Source organism: Tamandua tetradactyla, chromosome 6 (assembly GCF_023851605.1).
Source record: "Tamandua tetradactyla isolate mTamTet1 chromosome 6, mTamTet1.pri, whole genome shotgun sequence".
In the NCBI taxonomy this organism is placed as follows: Eukaryota; Metazoa; Chordata; class Mammalia; order Pilosa; family Myrmecophagidae; genus Tamandua; species Tamandua tetradactyla.
In genome coordinates, this window is record NC_135332.1 from 111,257,081 (window position 1) to 111,278,088 (window position 21,008).

Sequence of the window (21,008 nt, forward strand, 5' to 3'; positions counted from 1 at the left end):
ACATGTGTAGATGGTAGACAAGGACCTGACAGCTTTGCTCACCACTGACAGATGAAGGCAGGATGAGCCATACTCTTTGCAAAAGGCTGAAAACATTTAGCCAGATTTATACCACAAGTCATTTGAGCTTTGAAAATGACAGATATTCTTCAGTTTTCTGCTTTTACATCTGTGTTTAAATGTTCAATTTTCAGGGTTGGGTTGGCAGATGTAAATCCTTGATTCTTATGGATTTCTTAAAAAGAATCTTTCATTTGTACCCCCCCCCCCCCACCAGATATAGCTGTAATGTAATACATCTCTGTGTATTTCCATACTAGGTTTTCCCACATAGAGAAACATCAGTCTCACATTAGAGTGCTAATAGGCTCATTGTTTTGGAGACTAAAACCCATGGAAACCTATGATCTAAACCCCAGTAAGTCCCAAACTTACCGCACCATTTCACTTTCCAGTTACGATTGGCATCAACTCCACGGCACCAAAACCTTGCATTTCTTGACCTTGTTTTCCTCCAAAATCGATCCTAAACATGATTAAGAAAACGGGTACAGAGAAAATACTTAAATGGTGAGTCGCACAGTGGCTTAGTTGGGTAACTAATCACACTACCAAGGTGGGTGTCCCTCTATGAATACATAAACTCGGGGAGTGGAAAGAGGACTGGGCTAGCACTCAAAACCCAGGGGCATGTTCTAATTTCCCTCACTAACTTGCAATCTTTTCTCTTGGCCTCATTTCTTTACAGGTAAAAATGAGTTGGTTGAACCAGACCATTGATTTTTTTTTTTATTCCTTACTTGGAAGGAGAAATCTTTGTTAAAATGAAATCTCACTCAAAAGTCAAATGTGTAAATGAAATTAAAATGTTGCTGCTCTGGTAGAATTCTCACCTGCCATGCAGCAGACCCGGGTTTGATTCCCAGTCCATGCACTTGCCCCCAAACAAAACAAACAAAACATACACACACACAAAACCCCACAAAAATTCCACAAATGGTGCTGCAATAACGAGATACTTATATGGAAAAGTAATGAAATGCGACCCCATCAATCAACATATTAAAAAAAAATGTTGCTGCTCTAATTGGGAAAGGAGTATAGGCTGCTTTTTCAGCTCTGAAATCATTAGACTCGCTGTCCACCAAGCTTCTTTCCAGCTCTATGACTCTGTTTTCTATGATTTATTCGGTCTCTCTTTTCAATTGGAAAAACAATGTGACTTACACTGGTCCAGCTAAAATGGTATCCGTCAACATTAAACACAGGCATAATATAGAAATACAGATGATTCAACATTTTTCTCATGGCTGGGTCACTCCTATATGTTAGAAGAGCCTGAAAAACAAAAGTGACATTTTTTCTTTCAAACTGACCTCATAATACCAGTTTAGGAAAAAAGAAAGTGTGTGAAACCTTTTCAATCCCTGAAAATGTCTAATATATTGGGCTAAAAAGTAACAAGCTAACATGAAGCTAACATAACAATTTACCAAAGTTGGCAGAACAGCCTCTTGGAGTATCTCAGGTCTAGCTAAATTTTCAGGCTGATTAAGAAAGCAACAATTTAGATAAACTTTTAAAATATCTGTTATTTCTTAGATTCTGTTCAATTGTGGACAACATAGTTAACTAAATATATTTGGTATCTTTACAAGATACATCATAGCACAGACTAGTGATATAGCACTTATGTCCAATTAATACCAGCCTCAAACCTTGGAATTCACTGCACAGAGACTCGATTCTTTTCTCCTGACTTTTTCATAACAAGTTGAAAGGACAATAAAACATCACTGTCATCTTTATTGTGGCTACTTTGAAATCATGTTCTTGTGATTGGGTTTTACTTATATTGTGGTTAAACCAAGTCTGAAGATTCTGCATTATGAATTTGGCCTCAAAACAAAAAACACTGTCTTCTATAAGTCAAGTTGAAGATATAGACATTTTGAAATACCATTCCTATGGAGCAGGCTTTTTAAAAAGTTCTTTTTTGATGTATGTTTGTCTATGTGTAGTATATCTTGGAGAAACACAAGACATTTGTAACAAGATTGCCTTTGGAGAAAAGGACTAGGGAATGATGAGTGGGAAAGAAAACTATCATTCATTCTTTTGAAAACCTTTAAATTGCATAATATAACATATACAAAGCAGAGAAAGAAAAAAGCAATAGTTTTCAAAGCACTCAACAGGTAGTTATAGGAGAGATCCCAGAAAAACTATCATTCATTTTATACTCATTTAGACTGCTTGAATTTTTACATATTAAAAACACTATTCAAGATAAAATAATTAAATAGAATTTTAAAGTTATATAGATGTACTGCTTTGGAAAATTTAATCTGTGAAGTTTCATTCTTTTACATCTAGTTAAGTAGTATGCTGATTTGAAAGGATGTATGTCCCCTAGAAAAGCCATGTTTTAATCAAAATCCCACATCACAAATGCAGAATAATCCCTATTCAATACTGTATGTTTGAAACTAATCAGATCATCTCCCTGGAGATGTGATTTAGTCAAGAGTGGTTGTTAAGCTGGATTAGGTGACGACATGTCTCCACCCATTTGGGTGGTCTTGATAAGTTTCTGGAGTCCTATAAAAGAGGAAACACTTTGGAGAATGAGTGATTCAGAGACAGCAGAGCAGAATGACATAGCATGAGAAGCAGAGTCCACCAGCCAGTGACCTTTGGAGATGAAGAAGGAAAATGCCTCCTGGGGAGCTTCATGAAACAGGAAGCCAGGAGAAGAATCTAGCTGATGATGCCATGTTCACCATGTGCCTTCCAGATGAGAGAGAAACTCTGGCTGTATTTGCTGTGTGCCTTCTCACTTGAGAGAGAGACTCTGAACTTCATCGGCCTTCTTGAACCAAGGTATCTTTCCCTGGATGCCTTTCATAGGACATTTCTATAGAGTTGTTTTAATTGGGACATTTTCTCAGCCTTAGAACTATAAACCAGCAACTTATTAAATTCCCCTTTTTAAAAGGGAAATATACTGTTTCTTGTATATTGCATTCTGGCAGCTAGCAAACTAGAACAAGTAGCATTTGTGAACCCATCACAACCAACATTCTGTATTCATACAGTGAGAATTCTATTCATAGATGGCAATCCAGTAATACAATTTCTTATCAGAACCTGTCATTATTTTAGAAATAATATAGAAAATAAATGGGTATGTGTACATTCAAGAACATATGAAAAGAGTTATATAGAATTAAAAAAATTTTTTTTATTAATTAAAAAATTAACAACAAAACAATAAGATATTATTCCATTCTACATATATAATCAGTAATTCTTAATATCATCACATAGTTGCATATTCATCATTTCTTAGAACATTTGCATCGATTTAGAAAAAGAAATAAAGAGACAACAGAAAAAGAAATAAAACGATAATAGAGAAAAAAAAGTTATACATATCATACCCCTTTCCCCTCGCTTTTATTTACCACTAGCATTTCAAACTAAATTTATTTTAACATTTGTTCCCCCTATTATTTATTTTTATTCTATATGTTCTACTCTTTTGTTGATATGGTAGATGAAAGGAGCATCAGACACAAGGTTTTCACATTCACAGAGTCACATTGTGAAAGCTATATCATTGTTCAGTCATCATCAAGAAACATGGCTACTGGAACACAGCTCTACATTTTCAGGCAGTTCCCTCCAGCCTCTCCAGTACATCTTCAACAACAAGGTGATATCTACTTAATGCGTAAGAATAACCTCCAGGATAACCTCTCGACTCTGTTTGGAATCTCTCAGCCATTGACACTTAGTCTCATTTCACTCTTCCCCCTTTTGGTCGAGAAGTTTCTCTCAATCCCTTGATGTTAATTCTCAGCTCATTCTAGGGTTTTTCTCAGTCCCTTGATGCTGAGTCTCAGCTCATTCCAGGATCTCTGTCCCACGTTGCCAGGAAGGTCCACACTCTGGGAGTCATTTCCCACGCAGAGAGGGGCAGGGTGGTGAGACTGCTCCTCATGTTGGCTGGAGGGAGAGGCTACATCTGAGCAACAAAAGAGGCTCTCTTGGGGATGACTTTTAGGCCTAAATTTTAAGTAGACTTGACCTATCCTTTTTGGGGTTAAGTTTCATATGAACAAACCCCAATACTGGGGGCTCAGCCTGTAGCTTTGGTTGTCTACACTGCTTGTGAGAATATCAAGAATTCGACTTGGGGAGGTTGAATTTCTCCCCGCTCTCACCATTCCCCGAAGGGGCTTGCAAATACTTTTCCACTCACTGATCAAATCACTCTGGGATTCATCGGGGCATCACTCTGGACAAACCAACAAAATCTCATGTCCTACCTGAGATTCCAAGTACTTATGACGTTCAATTAAACTATCTACATAAGTTATATTAGGAAATGCTCTAATCAAAATATAAATTTTATAACAAATAAACATTTTTTGCTTTAGTCTCACACATAAGGTGACATTTAAAAATATTAATTACCATCTATTTTCAGCACCCTGCAATAATGACATTCCCTTATTCTTCCTCATGCAAAAACATTTTTAAAATTTGTACATTGTACATTTCACTATTGTTATACAGAGTTATATAGAATTTTATTGAATATAATTTAAATAACTGATGGACTAACCCAAGTTGATGAACATCAATTCTTTATTGGTCTCCTTTTATGGCACAATAATAATTTGTTGACCAAATAGCATCAATAGCACTTTCATGTCTGCTTGAATTTCTTGTAACTGTCTAATGCCCCAAACTAAGGGAAGACCCCAACACATGGTCAATTGTACAAATCCTAGAATTTTGTTTTCTTTTAACAGAAATTCCCCCAATGCTTGGAAAGAATTCCCTGCTGGGGATAGCAGAGTACACAGCTATGGGTTTGGGTATATCCCTTTGCTTAGAGAGCATGGCTTTCCATACCAATCTAGAGAGGGAGAGAAAGAAGAAGGACGGAGAAAGAAGTTGAGGGAACAAAGCAGAAAAGAAGGAGATGGAAAAAGTCATGGCAAGTTTTCTCTCTTCCCTCCTAGCATTGGGATCCACAGCTCATTCCTCTTAGTCCAAAGTGGGGAAGTCTCACTTCTTCCAAGCATAGATCAGGTTAATACCTAACTGGCAGACAATGCTAGAGGTCTCCATGAGAATGTCCTCATCTTATTCTACCTTGTCCTCCGGTGCAATTGACCTCCAAACCTTTTGAATTAAAAGAATGCTAACTTTCTTTTAAGAAATATTTTAAGCAAATAGGAAATAAAGAATTAATAGTACAGCCATGTGACTAACAAGTGCATCTTGCCATATTTATTTAAAATCTTTCAAAATCTTGAGACATAGGTAAAACTAAAGCCCCCTTTTTATCATTCTCTGATCTCATTTTCTTTCCCTCCAGCAAACCAATTGCTATCCTAAATATGTTACTCCCATGCATTTTATGTTTTGCTATATATATATGGATTCATAAACAATATATAATAAGGTTTGTACTTTTGAAATTTTATGTAAATGGTATCATAATATGTGTCAATCTGCAGCCTGCCTCTTTCCCTTATTTTTGACATTTATTAAGTTGATAATTTGTCATTTTCACTGCTACTTAGCATTTCATTATAGATAAAAATATAATATATTGATCTCAGTTGTTGAAGAACAGGTAGGTTGCTTCAGTGTTTCAATGTTTGTGGCAGTGATCATTTTTGTACATTTCTCCTAGAAATACGTGAGAGTTTCTTTATGATATGTATCCAGTAGATTAGTTGGGTCATTGATTTACATACCTTAAACTTTGCTAAATGTAGCCATTTCTCTCTAAATAAGTAAACACTTCCATCCACAGGGAATGAGATTTCCCATTGATCAACAACCTTACCAACCACTGATATTCTTAGGCATACCTAAAGAATATTTATATTAAGATAAATTAGGAAATCTTAATTTTTAAAATTTAATGGTATGAAATGGTGTTTTGTTTGACTCCAGATTTCTTTGATTATAAATGATGCTGAGCAGCCTTTTTATATACTCATAAGTCATCCTATACATTGCACAATTGTAGTTTTGCCCACTTTTCTGTTAGTCATTTTTTTGGTTTTTGTTCCAAAAATACTTTATTAAACAATGTATCCATAATCTGTAATATGATCCAAAAATACAGGTATACATCTTCACATTATTTAATAAAAAGATTTACAATATTAACTTTCATTTATAAAGTGGACATAGATAATAATTTCTTGAAAATAAAACATAGTATTCGTGGCAAAGCTGCGTCGTCTTTTTGGATGAACGCGGAACAGCTAAACATCGCAAGATACACATGTATGAAGAAAGAAACTTCTTAGAACTCTCTGATGAAGGAGAACATTTTTTGAGATGTCACCTTGTTTTACAATTCCTCTCAGCATATATAATGAAGACCAGTCACTGCTCACTAAAAATTTAGGAGGCCTTCAAATCACTGTTGCCAGTAGCACATATCCCTCTTTGCTTTCCCTGACATCACAGAAACCCAACCCCTGGCTCCTGCCCTGGGAAGATGGCACTTTTTTTCTTTATTTTCTGGATAGTAATCCTTTATTAGTTGTAAACGTTTTCTTGTTACACAGATTTTTTCTTGTATACACAGATTTTTAGTTTTAACATCATTAAATGTTTTAAGAACCCATTTCTGCCCCCATATCATGAAGATGTTATTGTGCATTTGCTTCAAAAACTTCAAATGTAGGCCTTAAAACTCTTAGAAATAATATATATATATTTTTAATGATGTGAGGTTGGGACTTCATGTTTTTCAATTTTCAAGACTGTCCCACTGCACTTATCTGAATGGCTCATGCCACCTCTCATATCAAGTTTCTATTTGTGGGTGGGATTGCTCTAACGTCATTTATTAATTCCCCAAAACCACACTATGGTTTAGAAATAACCTGACATCTGCTAGGATGTCTCCCCTGACTGTTTCACTTCAAAATTATCTGGTCCACATTTGACTCTTCTCACTTAACATTAATTTTGAACTCAAGGTTGATCAAAGTTCTGTTTTATACTTACCTTACTATTTATGTTTTTGTCATTGTCATTAATGGATGTTGAATTTTTGCAAAAGAGTTTCCTTCATATATTGAGGAAATCATATGGTTATGATAAATTTCAATAAATAACTTTCTATTGTCAAATCACCCTTGTATTCCTAGGAGAAGCCCATTTATGTATGATATGTATTCTTAATACATTGCCCGGATTCAGTTGGCTAGCATTTTCATCAACAGTCATAAGTGAAACAGGCCTATAATTTTCTTTCTTCCTTTAACTTGTCTGGTTTTGGTATCAGGGTTATACTACCTTATAATTTGGGGAGTAATTTTAATGTATTTGAATTATTCTCTGAATGGTAGAATTCAGCTCTAAAAACATCTTGATATAGAACAGAAATTATGAAAATATATTTGCTTTCTATTTCAGTGATTTCGTTCTTTCTGATTCCTTTGTGTTGACTGTTATTCCTGATTTCTTGAGTTAAAAGCTTAACTTATTAATTTTCAGATTTTATTATTTTCTAACATATTTTAAACTATTAAATCCTCTTCCGTACGACTTTAGCATTATACATTTATATATATGGTAGTTAACTTCAGCTCTAAATATGGAAAAATTTCCTTAAACCCCGTGTTATTTTTTATTTTTATTTTTCTGCATGGACAGGCACCGGGAATAGAACCCAGGTCTCCAGCATGGCAAGTGAGAATTCTGCCACTGAGCCATCGTCGCACCACTCAAACCATGGGTTATTTATAGATGTTTTCATATTTCTAAATATGTGACTTTTCTTTTTTTGAGTTATATTTTTATAAATGATTTCTAACGACTGCTTTATAGTCAGAGAATATGGTCTCTGTAATAGAAATTCTTTGGTATTTGTAGAAACTTTCTTTGCAGTCTAATATATAGTAAATTTTTGCAAATGTTTCAAATGTGCCTGAAAAGAACATAAAGTCTCTAAGTATTGGGTGTGGATTCTGTTTATTAGGTTAAGGTTATTTATTGTTTTGTTTATATCAAGCAAAATTCTTACAAAAACATATCTTTCTGCTGAAAGTTGTGTCAAAAATCACGTTGTTATTGTACATTTGTTGCATTACTATAATACTTTGGTCGATTTTGCTATATGTATTCTGAATCATTAACCTCATTTAAAAAAAATTCTTCATTTCTCAGTAATATATTTATCAAGGAAGCTGTTCCCTGGTGTTCTATTCTGGAATGAATTTAGTTTCTAAGACTTCTTAGATCATGTTCTTCCTCTGAAAAATAAGCAGGATGTCATTGTTTTGCATATGCTATATTTGTGATTTTTATAACTCTCTAAGAATTGTAGTCATTCTCCATCTGGTCAGACAAAGCAAGAGTGATTATGATATGATGACTGTTAAATACTGCACAGGACAATTGGGAGAATTCCTTTACTGAATGCTTTAAAGAATAGGACATAAATAATTTGTCTTTTATGGTGTAGGTGGGGTTTCTAGAAAGAAGATGACTGATTTTCCATTTTCTACTATTCTAATTTGATAACCAGAGAGAACAGGGTTGTGTGCTTTCCTTCTAATGGGTAGGACTCTTTTATTTTACCAACCAATATACAATATCCATGCCTTAGATTGGACATTTCTATAGACTTGAAACAAAAATATATACAATACCCATTGAAATAGAAGAGAGGATGCATACTAATCAAACTGCACTTGGGCTTAACGAGTTTAATTTCTTAGCTATTGTTGCTTTGTGGAGGACTTAAAAACAATGCACCACACGCCTCAGTGTGGCAAACCCTGGTACAGCACTCACTTTGCTTTATCAATTTATTTTAAAGTTACCTTAACCAAAATTTAAATTTAATTTTCATTTAAAATTTTTGATTTAAATTGAAATATTGGAAAGTTTTGAGTATTATCTGTTTCTAGGCAAATAATATATTTGCTATTTAGTTACAGAATTTCTAAGGTCTATTAAGGGAGACAAAAGATGAATCTATTTGGTGTTCACAGCCTGCCAAGACACGTACATATACCAGAAATCACCAAATAAGCTTTTGTTAAAATGGAAGGAAAATTTTGCGATTATTATAAGTCTTTTGTGGTATAATAAAATTAAGCAGGAGAATTTCCCTTTTCCTCATTTTGGGATTTATTTGCTTGGATGTAGCTTTCTGAGAACTTCATAACAACCTGGAATGTTGGGGCAAATGTTACTGGCCTTTAAAAAGGCATCTTCTTAACTTTCCTTTGATTTTGCTTTTCTTCTAGAAACACTGAAGGAGACCTAAAAATAATAATCACACAGTCAATGAAGGGCACATTGGGAGAACCAAGCACATTATAGCAGAGGCCAAAGGAAGACCATCATAACCTCAGTGGAAAGTAATAAAATTATTCAGGAAGAAAAAAGTTGTAGCAGCAAGGTGGGTGCATCTCGATGCAAATGGAGGTACTTAAAATCAATACCAGAGAATTAATTAGTGCAGGGGAAAGCTCTAGATTAAGGGAATTTAATCTATAATAAAGATATTTGACGTGACACGATAAGATGCTTGCTATACACAAAATGGTAGCTAAATAATGGTTTAAAAGCAACATAAGCAAAGGTTCTCCGAATGAAAGGATGGAGAACTGAAAAAATCATTATGCTAATCTTGTAACTTCCGGTTATTTTATTCTCAGAAATGCCCAGAGGTGGGCAAATCTAAAAGGGCAGTTGAAGATTAAACCAGAGTATCTATTAATCTATATTATTAAATAAGAGGCATAAATATTTGAACTCTTTTGGCCACCAGGAAGAATATAATATAGTATGAAATGCACATCAACTCTACTTTTTCTTAAGTAATACCACTTCATGTCTCAAGAACATTTACACTGAGATAGTCTAATAACAATGGTTGGCTGTATTTATTCACAATTAGGAGCCAGAACCAACTTTGTGGCATAGTTTAAACCTGCTAAATAAGGATCTTTCACGTACCAAAAGAAAGAATAGGTAGTCCTTGCTTTGCACAAGTGTGATACGCATGAATTCCAGTCACCATAGTCTAGTGAAATAACACCAGTTCCCCTCTCCCAACATGGCAATCTCTTCAGCCTACACTTCATTCTGTAAATAACAGACCAATTATGCCACTTCTCTCAAAGTCTTGTGGTGGCAGGTTTGTCCTGGTGCATTGGTTACTCAGTTTACCAGAGACAGTGAAGTGGTTGTCTGTGGTATTTCCTCTTCTCCCAGTGATAAACACACGTGACCGTTCATAAGAATGGATAGTGGCCAGAGGGATTTGACCAAAGAAGATGAACCTGAAGCAAACAAAAAGTGACCATTTGGAGCTGAAATTGGAATCGATTTAAGAAGAGTTATAGAAGAATTAGTCGACAGTAGTCAAGCCGTTTGATCCAAAATATGTAGCTGAAGGCAAATTTGTCAACACAAATGAAGGCAACGGTTGAAATGAGAAAGACAAAGATGTCCTCAAAGAAGTGATGCTGGCAAAGAACTTTGCACTAAGGGAACCCTTGGAGAGATTGTATGACATTGAAAGTACAGAGGAAAAAAATACTGGGAACTGATCCAAACTAAGAAAGGAATACGGCAATTTATCATGGCATAGAAGAGATGTTCATTTCCTATTGTTAAGTTATACAAGGAGGAGAAGGCAAGCATTGTTTAAACTGTCCTTGAGGAGGTTTTTTTTTCCCTAATAAGACACATTTATTCTGAATATTCCTAATGTTTTAAACTATAGTATACTAAATAATAGCTTTACTGTTTTTTAATTTCCCTACATATTTATAATGGAGAGCAAGAGAGTTTTTAATGTTTTGACAAACATTTATAAAGGCCATCAAACGACATAATTTCCCCACTGATTATGAAATTCTTTTTGCATGGTTTCACCTTGCACGGCCACTTTTACAATCCCGATTGCTCCATTATCAGTTATTGGATAATGGAGTGCAATGGATGCACTGGATTTCAATGCGATTAAATTGAACAAACATTTATACAGACCTGCTGTGGAATAAACATCACAACTTGAAGAAAGGGGGAAAAAGGGATAGGATGAAGGATGTAGAGGATTTAAGAAAAGATTGTGGGGTGGGGGGAGTGAGAAGAATGGGAAAATATGGGGAATTAAAAGTACTAAGTGGCTGGTAGAAAACAAATCCAAATATTTTAATTACTTGAAATAGTAATGAAAAAAGTCAGATGTTTTTAAAAGTGCAGATCATTTTCGTATGATGGAATGTTTTCTATTATGTAATTAAGAACAAAGACTTAACTTACTTAATCAACTTAACCCATCAGATATTTGAGCTGGGTTTAGCAAGGCCCCCAATTACATATTTATTCCCTAGCTTTTAGCAAAGTGTATACATGCAATTTAAATTCTTTTCTTAAAAACGTTTATTTTGGGTGCATGGGTGGTTCAATGGGAGAATGCTTGCTTTTCAGGTGGGAGACCAGGTTCGATTCCTGGACCATGCACTCCCCTCACCAAAAAAAAAAAACAAAACCATATTTATTTTATTTCTAGAGATACATTTCTTAACCAAAACTTTGATTGAATCTTCCATCAACATCTGAGGGTCTGTATTACATTTTGATCTTCGGTAAGCAGCAATAGATGAGGAGAGTGAAAAAGATGATCATCCAAAACAAGCATTCTCTGGAAAGCTTTTGGATCCTGGGAGAAAGACCCTTCCTCGCAGCTGCCCTGCTACAACCAGGGCTCCAAGGTGTCCTTGCAGCTCTGCACTTCCCTCCACATAATCCACCAGTCATGGATTCTAAACATCACTATGTGCTCTAACCTGAATCAACTGGTTCCTAGAAAGTCATTTTCCTTCTCAGAGTCTCTTATTCCTATTTGTGGCTATTTGAATCATCAAGATAGTACATGCGAAGCACATGCCAGATTTTGCAGCAGGATTAGCTTTCTGGCTGCAGACATGGGAGCATATAAAGGAGGTGGTTTTCCAGTGCAACCATGTTGCCATGGTGGGCAGGGAAGGGTAAGGTTTTATTTTCCGCAAAATCCTGTGGCTGACCTGGGGGGAAGTACCAAAGCTTTTTTTTTTTTTTTTTTAACTTTCTCTGTTTTTCTTCCTTTTTTTCCTTCCCTCTTTACCTCCTTCCCCTCCCTCTCAATCCCCCACCCTAAGTCTCTGTCTCTTACCTCTATCTTTTTGTAACAGAGCCAAATGAGAGCTATGTGCATATTTTATTTCTTCATAGTCTGGCAGATCTTTTCATTTCAGACTATTTCAATCCCAATTTGCCATTAAAATCATCATCTCACAAACCCTTGCTTTTTCTTTGGTCTGCCACTGAATTAAATAGAATTCAACCACTGATTCCAAAATTCCTATAGGAATGTATGGTTCAAGCTTAACTGAACTTAATTTGAGAGTAAAGTGTATTGTGTTGGCTGGGTTAAATTTATTTTAAAAATATAATAATTTCTGGTCCTGCTTAATGTAGAAAATCTGACAAACTCAGAAAAACAAAGAAAATAAAAATCACTCATCCTGTCTTGGCATTTAGTGTATGAAATATACATATTTTATAAAACATAGATTTTACAAAATTGAAATTATAATGTCCATGCTTTTTTTATTGTTTTTCTTTTAAACATAGCTGCATGTCATGAACAGTTTCCCACATCATTAAATGCTCTCTAAAATATGTTTATGTAGTCTGGGCTATGAATCATTTCCTCAATACCTTCCTCCTAAAGGCTTGGAAATGTCATCCTCACTTGAAATGCAAATAAATATTTCCTTGAGTTACTCTCTAAGTATTCGATGAACATTTCCCAGCAATGCCAGCAATAGAATTACTTGAACAATGAAGCAGATCCTATTTCCTCTTCACTGGCAACAGAGAATCAAAGTGGCCTTTCCATGATTAAAAAAATAAAAAGATGTAAAAAAAAAAAAATGGGTTGCATTTGAAAATTACCTGGCTACCCCATACATCAAAATTACTCCTGTTGTAATTATGGCCATGAACTTGGGCCAGAACCGTTTCTTGTCTTTTTTTATCAGATTATGTAACCCAGTTAAAAAAGCATTTAGAAACCACTTTATAATGGACAAAATTACTGGAATTTATTCCTGGCTGTCTCCTGCCCAAATAGGCCTGCCAATCAGTTGTTCATTCAATTTGGCTCCTTCACCACTCATCAAAGAGCTTTTCATTCCTTTGGTCTATGAGAATCAAGTTGTAAGAATGCAGATTCTGATGGTCTAATGGTCTGTCCCCCACCTGCCAAACAACTGCCCCCGCCCCACCCAATATCTACAGAGCCTGGCACATGGTAAACACTAAGTAATTACTTGTCGAATAAATTAATCATTTCATTTGTTTTGTGCAGGGTTGTGTTGGGTGCTTCTCTTCAAGCTGATAATACTGCCAACACTTCAACTGATGCTTCCCCAACTTCAACATCACCACCACTCTCTTGGGTATCTTATCTCTGACTCAATCCCACAGCTAGCCAATCATCAATTGTTAATATTTCCTTTATTAAGGTGTTCTGTGTCTCATCTCCCCAATAGAATTATAAATGAATTCAGCAAAGGGTTAATGTCTTGAACGTTGTTGTACCATACTTGTACTATCACAGTAATTAGCATGCTGCCTTCCCATAAAATGTGCTCAATAAGTATTTGGTAGATTGAATGAATGATTTTTTCCTTTGATCTCTCTTACAGGCTTTCTTTACTTTCCATTCCTATGTCCACTACTCCCATTCATGCATGGATTCCTCCCCTAAATTTCTAGTGGGTCACTATCACCCTGGACTCTTCCTCCCTCCTTTCATCCTTTTACCATTGCCTTTTATCTTTAAATTCTTTGATGATGACACACGCTTTTCACAACATATTTTACTTTATTGGACTAAACTCTGCTTGGCTTCCAGGGCTTACAATAATTTTTCAGTCAGTTTCGTATTATGGTTTACTCATACAGACTGTAAAATGCTGTCTCACTAGCCTACAAGCACATAAACCATGTTTACTTTTTTACCCCCCTTTTCAAATTCCTATTCCTAATTCCTGGTCTAATCTGAGATTCAGCTCCTCCACAAAGTCTCCCCAAACCTTAGTTTCTTCCAGAGTCCTTGTTGATGTTTCTGATTCTTAAATTGCTTTATATACTATAGTAAGCATAATATAACCTCCAAAGATATAGTTTTATGCTGCTTTCTAATTTCTGCACAGAAATAGTTCTTCTCAAATAGAATGTAGATTCCTTGAGTGTGGGAGCCATAACTTATACCTCTGCTGATCCCCTAACTCTAGCAGAGTGTTGAAAATGTGGTGATCCATAATAATTTGTTGGAATGATTAATAGTGGCCAACAAAAATTTGTTGGACTCATTAATGTAGATATCCTCTAAGAAAACCACATTTACTCCTATTTTAAAAAAATAGCTTACTGGGATTTAATTCACATACCAAAAATTCAACCTTTTAAAGTGTACAATTCAGTGTTTTTAGTATGTTTACAGAGTTATAGAGCCATCACTTATATATGATTTTAGAATATTTTCATCACCCCAAAAAAACAAACCTCTATATTCCTTAGTTATTACTCCTCATAACTTCATCTTTCCTAGGCCCTGGAAACCACTAAACAACTACCAGGGTTGGATCATATCCCCCCCACAAAACACATGTTCAAATCCCAACCCCTGGTACTGTGGGTGTGAACCCATTTGTAAATAGAAGCTTTGAAAATGTTATTAGCTGAGTTGTGCCCCAACTGAGTGAGAGTGGTTCTTAATCCAATATGGTAAAGTCCTTCTTAAAGGAAATTGGGCTTTGATGGAGAAGCTAGAGAAAGCTGCCAGAAACTGAAAGTCAGTGAACTCAGAGGAGAAAGGAGAAGACACCACCATGTGCACAGCCATGTGACAGAAAAACCAAGGAACCCCAAAGATTTCCAGCCAGTTAGAAAATACTGACCCAGGAGGAAGCAAGTCTTCTAGCATCTGAAACCATGAGCCAATAAATTCCTTTCTAAGCCAGATACCATCATTTGGTATTTGTTTTAGCAACCAAGAAGCTAAAATATCTACTTCCTGTCTCTATAGATTTAGTTATTCTGGAAATTTTGTATAAATGGAATCATATAATATGTGGTCTTTTGTGACTGGCTCATCCATACTGTAGCATGTATCATTCTTTTATTGAGATAACATTCATATAGCATAAAAAAATTCACCAGTATAAAGCATACATTTCGGTGGTTTTCAGTGTTGTACACCCATCACCACTATCTAATTCCAAAGCATTTCCATCACCCCAGAAAGGAACACTGTACCTGTTAAGATTCAGTCCTAATTCCTCCCTCTCCAAGCAACCACTATTTACTTACTTACTGTCTCTATGCATTTGCCTCTTCTAGACATTTCACATAAATGGAATCATACAACATGAGGCATTTGTGACTGGCTTCTTTCACTTATGATGCTATTTTCAAGGTTCATGCTGCAAGTATCAGAATCTCACCCATTTCCTTGGCCAAATAATATTCCATTGTATGGATATATGAAATTTTGTTTATGTATTCATAAGTTGAGGGACATTTGGATCATTTCTACCTTTTGGTTAATGTATAATTTTGCTGGTATGAACATTTGTGTACAAGTTTTTGTGAGAACGCTTTCAATTCTTTTGGGTATGTATACTTAGGAAAGGAATTACTGGATCATATGGTAATTCTATTTTTAACTTTTTGAGAAACTACCAAACAGTTCCCATAGCAGCTTGTTTACAGTTTAACAAGCAATTTATGGGGGATTCAATTCCTCTAAATTCTTGCTAACACTTATTTGCCATTAAAAAAAAAATTACAGGGGGCGGGCCGCGGTGGCTCAGCGGGCAAAGTGCTTGCCTGCTATGCCGGAGGACCTCGGTTCGATTCCCGGCCCCAGCCCATGTAACAAATACGGAGAAACAGAATACAATAAAACAAGAAAATGTTTAAAGATGTTTCCCTTTCTTCCTTCCTTCCTTCCTTCTATCCTTCCTTCCTTCTCTCTGTCTTTCCTTAAAAAAAAAAAAAAAAAAAAAAAAATTACAGCCACCCTAGTAGGTGTGAAGTGGATTTCATTGCGGTTTTGACTTGCATTTCCCTAATAACTAACAATGTTGAGTATCTTTTCATATGCTTATTGTCCATTTGTATATCTTCACTGTTAATTTATAAGAGTTCTTTCTATATTTGGATATTAGACCTTTATCAGATATATGATTTGCAAATTTTCCCCCTGTTTTTGGGCTGTCTTTTTCACTTTTTTATAGTGTCCTTGGATGCTCAAAAGTTTTCAATTTTGATAAAATCCAATTTATTTAGTTACTAGTACTTTTGGTACCATATTTAAGAAAGCACTGTGAGATCCAAGGTTATGCATATTTTCTTCTGTGTTCCCTTCTAAGAGTTTTATAGTTTTAGCTCTTACAGTTAGGTCTTTGATCCATTTTGAGTTTTTTTATTTGTATATGCTATGAGGTAGGGGTCTGTCATGGTCAGGTTCATGTGTCAACTTGGCCAGGTGGTGGTGCTGTTTGTCTGGTTGGGCAAGTGCTGGTCAGTCTGTTGCTATGATGAGATTTCATAGAATTAAATCATGATCACGTTGCTGCATCCACAGCTGACTGCATTTGTAATCAGCCAAGGAGAGTGTCTTCTCTTCTGCAATGAGTGACACTTAATCTCATCACTTGAAGGCTTTTAAGGAAGATTCAGAAGAGACAATTTCTTTTCCTGCTTCAGCTGGCGAGCCTCTCCTGTGGAGTTCATCCAGACCCTTCATCAAAGTCATCAGCTTCGGGCGGGCCACGGTGGCTCAGCAGGCTAGAATGCTTGCCTGCCATGGCAGAGGCCTGGGTTTGATTCCCGGTGCCTGCCCATGTAAAAAAAAAAAAAAAAAAAAGAGTCATCAGCTTCACAGCCTGCCCTATGGATTTTGGACTCTATGTTCCCCTGGTTACGTGAGACACTTGTATAAATTTTATATCTATGGATATTTCCTGCTGATTCTGTTTCTCTAGAGAACCCTAGCTAATACAGCATCCAAATTCATTCTTTTAAAAGTGGTATTTCATTCTTTCTTTTTGGTTGAACAATATTCCACTGTATAGGATATACCCCATTTTGTTTATTCCTCCATTAATGGACATTTGGGATGTCTCTACTTCTGGCAACTATGAATAATGCTGCTACAAATCCTCGTGTTAGAGTTTTTGTGTGAATATGTGTCTTCAACTCTTAGAGTATATACCTTCAGAAGGGGAATTCTTGGGCCATATGGAGACTCTGTGCTTAACATTTTGAGGAATTGCCAAAGTATTTTTCACCCTAGTTTTGACTTCATAGTTTCCTTTATTTTTAATTTAATTTAATGTATAAGTCCATTACTTTTAAACTTTGTGAATGTCCCTCTTCATGATTCTTTACTTATGCCATTTCCTTTCTGTTATATACCTACACCCTGAGTTTAAGTCTCTTATTCTACTGTAAATAATATCTGTTCAGTTTTGCAGAAAGATAATCTTCCTGCTTTAAATTTGTATCCTCTTTCCTTCTCCTTATTTGTCTATTTTTGTTTTCTTTCTTTGATGTATTATCCTTCTTGGCCCATGCCAAATTTCAGAAAAATTTATTTCCCAAAGGCAGTATTTCTTAAAGATCCTTTTTGGTTCCATGGTGAAAGGGTATTGTAGAAAACATTTAAATTTTTATATCATATGTCTACTTTCCACCCCCGAAGAAAACTAGTTTTTAGTCATTAGTTCTGCTAACCAGGTATAAGCAAGCATTTAACAAGAGAAAGATTTTGTAATCCAAGTGTTTCTCCGTTTGCATCCTTTATTCTACTTATAAGATTTCAAAATTTGTGTTTTTGATATATTAGTTTGCTAGCTGTCAGAATGCAGTATACCAGAAATGGAATGTCTTTTATAGAGGGGATTTTAGTAAGTTATAATTTTACAGTTATAAGCCTATGGAAATGCCCAAACTAAGGCATCCAAGGAAAAATACCTTAATTCAAGGAAGGTTGATGAGTCTTGAACACCTCTGTCAGCTGGGTAGTCAAGTGCCTGGCATCTGCTGGTCCCTTGCTCTTGGGCTCTGTTGCTTTCAGTCTGTGTTCCTATGGCACATTCTCACTTTGTTTCTTCAGGGCTGGCTTTCATCTCTTGGCTTCCCTTGCCTCTCTCCAGGTTCTAGCTTGCTAAACATCTCATGGCAATGTCTGCTGGGCTCCAAGCGTCTCCAAATATCCGTGTGTCTGTTCTCCAAACGTTGGCCCTGAAATTTCTGTTGGCTCTGTCATTTCTGAGGTTTCTCCAAAATGTTTTCTCTTTTAAAGGATTCCAATAAACTAATCAAGACACATTTGGAATGGGTGGAGTCACATCTCCACCCATTCGAAGGTCACACCCACAATAGGGCGAGTCACATGTCCCTGGAGGTAATCTAATCAGAAACTTCCAAACTGCATTATATAATCAGGATTAATAGAAATGGCTGCCTCTACAAGAAGGAATCAGGATTAAAACATGGAGCTTCTGGGGCACATATGAATATTACAAAAAAGAGAGAGGAGGAAACCAGAAAAATTAATATAACTCTATTTGGGATTTTTCAATACAATTTAATGATTGCCAGTTAAAAAGATGAAACCTTACAATTTTATGGCATATTTTGCATTTTAAAAATGTCTGCCAGATCAACAAGGAAATAGAGAACTTAAACAATTTGATGAATGAATGAGACCTAACAGACACATACAGATCTTTACAACCCAAGCACCTGAATATATATTATTCTCTACTGGTCATGGAACATTCTCAAGGACAAATCATATGATGGGGCACAAAACAGGTCTTTATAAATTTTAAAAGATTGAAATTATTCAAAACACTTTCTCTGATCACAATGGAATGAAGCTGGAAATCAACAACCACCAAAGAAAAAGAACTTTCAACAAATATATGGAGATTAAATAATATACTCTTAAATAATCAATGGGTCAAAGAAAAATTTGCTAGAGAAATTGGTAAATATGTGGAGACAAATGAAAATGAGAAAACAATATATCAGAACTTATGGGATATGTCAAAGTCAAGGCTGAGAGGGAAATTTTTTTGCCCTAAATGCCTATATTAGAAAAGAAGAAAGAACAAAAATCAAGGACTTAACTGATCACCTGGAGGAACTAGAAAAAAAAATAGCAAACTAACCTCAAAGCAAGTAGAAGAAGAGAATAAAAGAGATTAAAGCAGAAACAAATGATTTGGAGAACCAAAAAAGAATAGAAAGAATCAATAAAAATAAAAGTTGGGTTTTTGAGAAAAATCAATAAAATTGATGAACCTCTAGCTAGATTGACAAAGAAAAAAAGAGGATGTAAATAAACAAAAGCAGAAATGAGAAGGGGGTCATTATCACAGACCCTGAAGAAATTAAAAAAAAATCATAAGAAGATAGTATGAATAACTGTACACCAATAAACTAGACAACTTACATGAAATGGACAAATTCCGAGAAACATGAACAAGCTACATTGACTCATGAAGAAATAGAAGATCTCAATAAACCAATCACAAGTAAAGAGATTCAGTCATCAAAAATCTTACTACAAAGAAAAGCCCAGAGCCAGATGGCTTCACAGGGGAATTTTATCAAACATTACAAAACTAACACCAGTCCTGCTCAAACTTTTCCAAAAAGTTGAGGAAAAAGGAACACTACCTAACTCATTTTATGAAGCAAGCATCACTTTAATATCAAAACCGGGTAAAATAAGAAAGGAAAACTACAGGCCATTCTCCCTAATTAACACAGATACAAAAATTTTCAACAAAGTACTAGCAAATCTAATCCAACAACACCTTAAAAGAATCATACTCCACAACCAAGTGGGATTTATACCAGGAAAGTAAGGATGATTCAACAAAAGAAAATGAATAATGTAATAAAACACATTAACAAATTGAAAGGGAAAAATCACATGATCATCTTGAATGATGCTAAAAAAAGCTTTCAACAAAATTCAACATCCTTTTCTGATAAAAACATTTCAAAAGGTAGGAATCAAAGGTAATTTCCTTAATATGATAAAGGTCATATATGAAAAACCCATAGCCAGCACTGTACTCAATGGTGTAAGATGGAAAGTTCTCCCCCTAAGATCTTTCACCACTATTATTCAACATTGTAGTAAAAGATTTAGCTAGAGCAATCAGGCAGGAAAAAGAAATAAAAGGCATCCAAATTGGAAAGGAAGAAGTAAAACCTATTATTTGCAGGTGTCTTGATACTATACTTGGAAAATCCTGAGAAATCTAACACAAAGTTACTTGAGCTAATAAACAAATTCAGCAAGGTGGTGGGATATAAAATTAACATGCAAAAATCCATAATGTTTTTATATACAAGCAATGACCTGAGTCAATTCAGGAAAAAAATTCATTCAAAATAGCAACAAAAATAATCAAGTATCTAGGAATGAACTTAACAAGGGATGTAAAGGACATGTATACAGAAAACGATGTAACATTGCTAAAGGAAATCAAAGAAGATCTAAATAAGTGGAAAGACATTCCTTGATCATGGATAGGAAGGTTCAATGTAGTTAAGTTGTCAGTTCTACCCAAATTGAATCACAGATTCAATGCAGTACCAATCAAAACATAATAACCTACTTTGAAGACTTAGAAAAGCTACTTACCAAATTCATTTGGAATGGAAAGAGACCTCAAATAGCTAAAAGCATCCCGAAAAAGAACAAAGTGGGAGGATTCACACTTTCTGATTTTAAAACTTATTATAAAGCCACAGTGGTCAAAACAGCATAGTACTGGTACAAAGATAGAAGTATTGACCAATGGAATAGAATCAAGAGTGCAGAAATAGACCACCAGATCTTTGACAATCCA

At 35.3% G+C, this 21,008-nt stretch overlaps 1 protein-coding gene across 1 annotated transcript in view; it reads right to left on the reverse strand.

Annotated features, from left to right (window-relative positions):
* The window catches only part of CPA6 (carboxypeptidase A6), a 114,479-nt gene that overhangs the window by 59,035 nt on the left and 34,436 nt on the right, over positions 1 to 21,008 (reverse strand). The window contains exons 6-7 of the mRNA XM_077163309.1: positions 1,228 to 1,338; positions 436 to 526 (exon numbers count right to left, since the gene is read on the reverse strand). Of these exons, the coding sequence (XP_077019424.1) occupies positions 436 to 526; positions 1,228 to 1,338 (202 nt within the window). The remainder of the gene's footprint in view (positions 1 to 435; positions 527 to 1,227; positions 1,339 to 21,008) is intronic.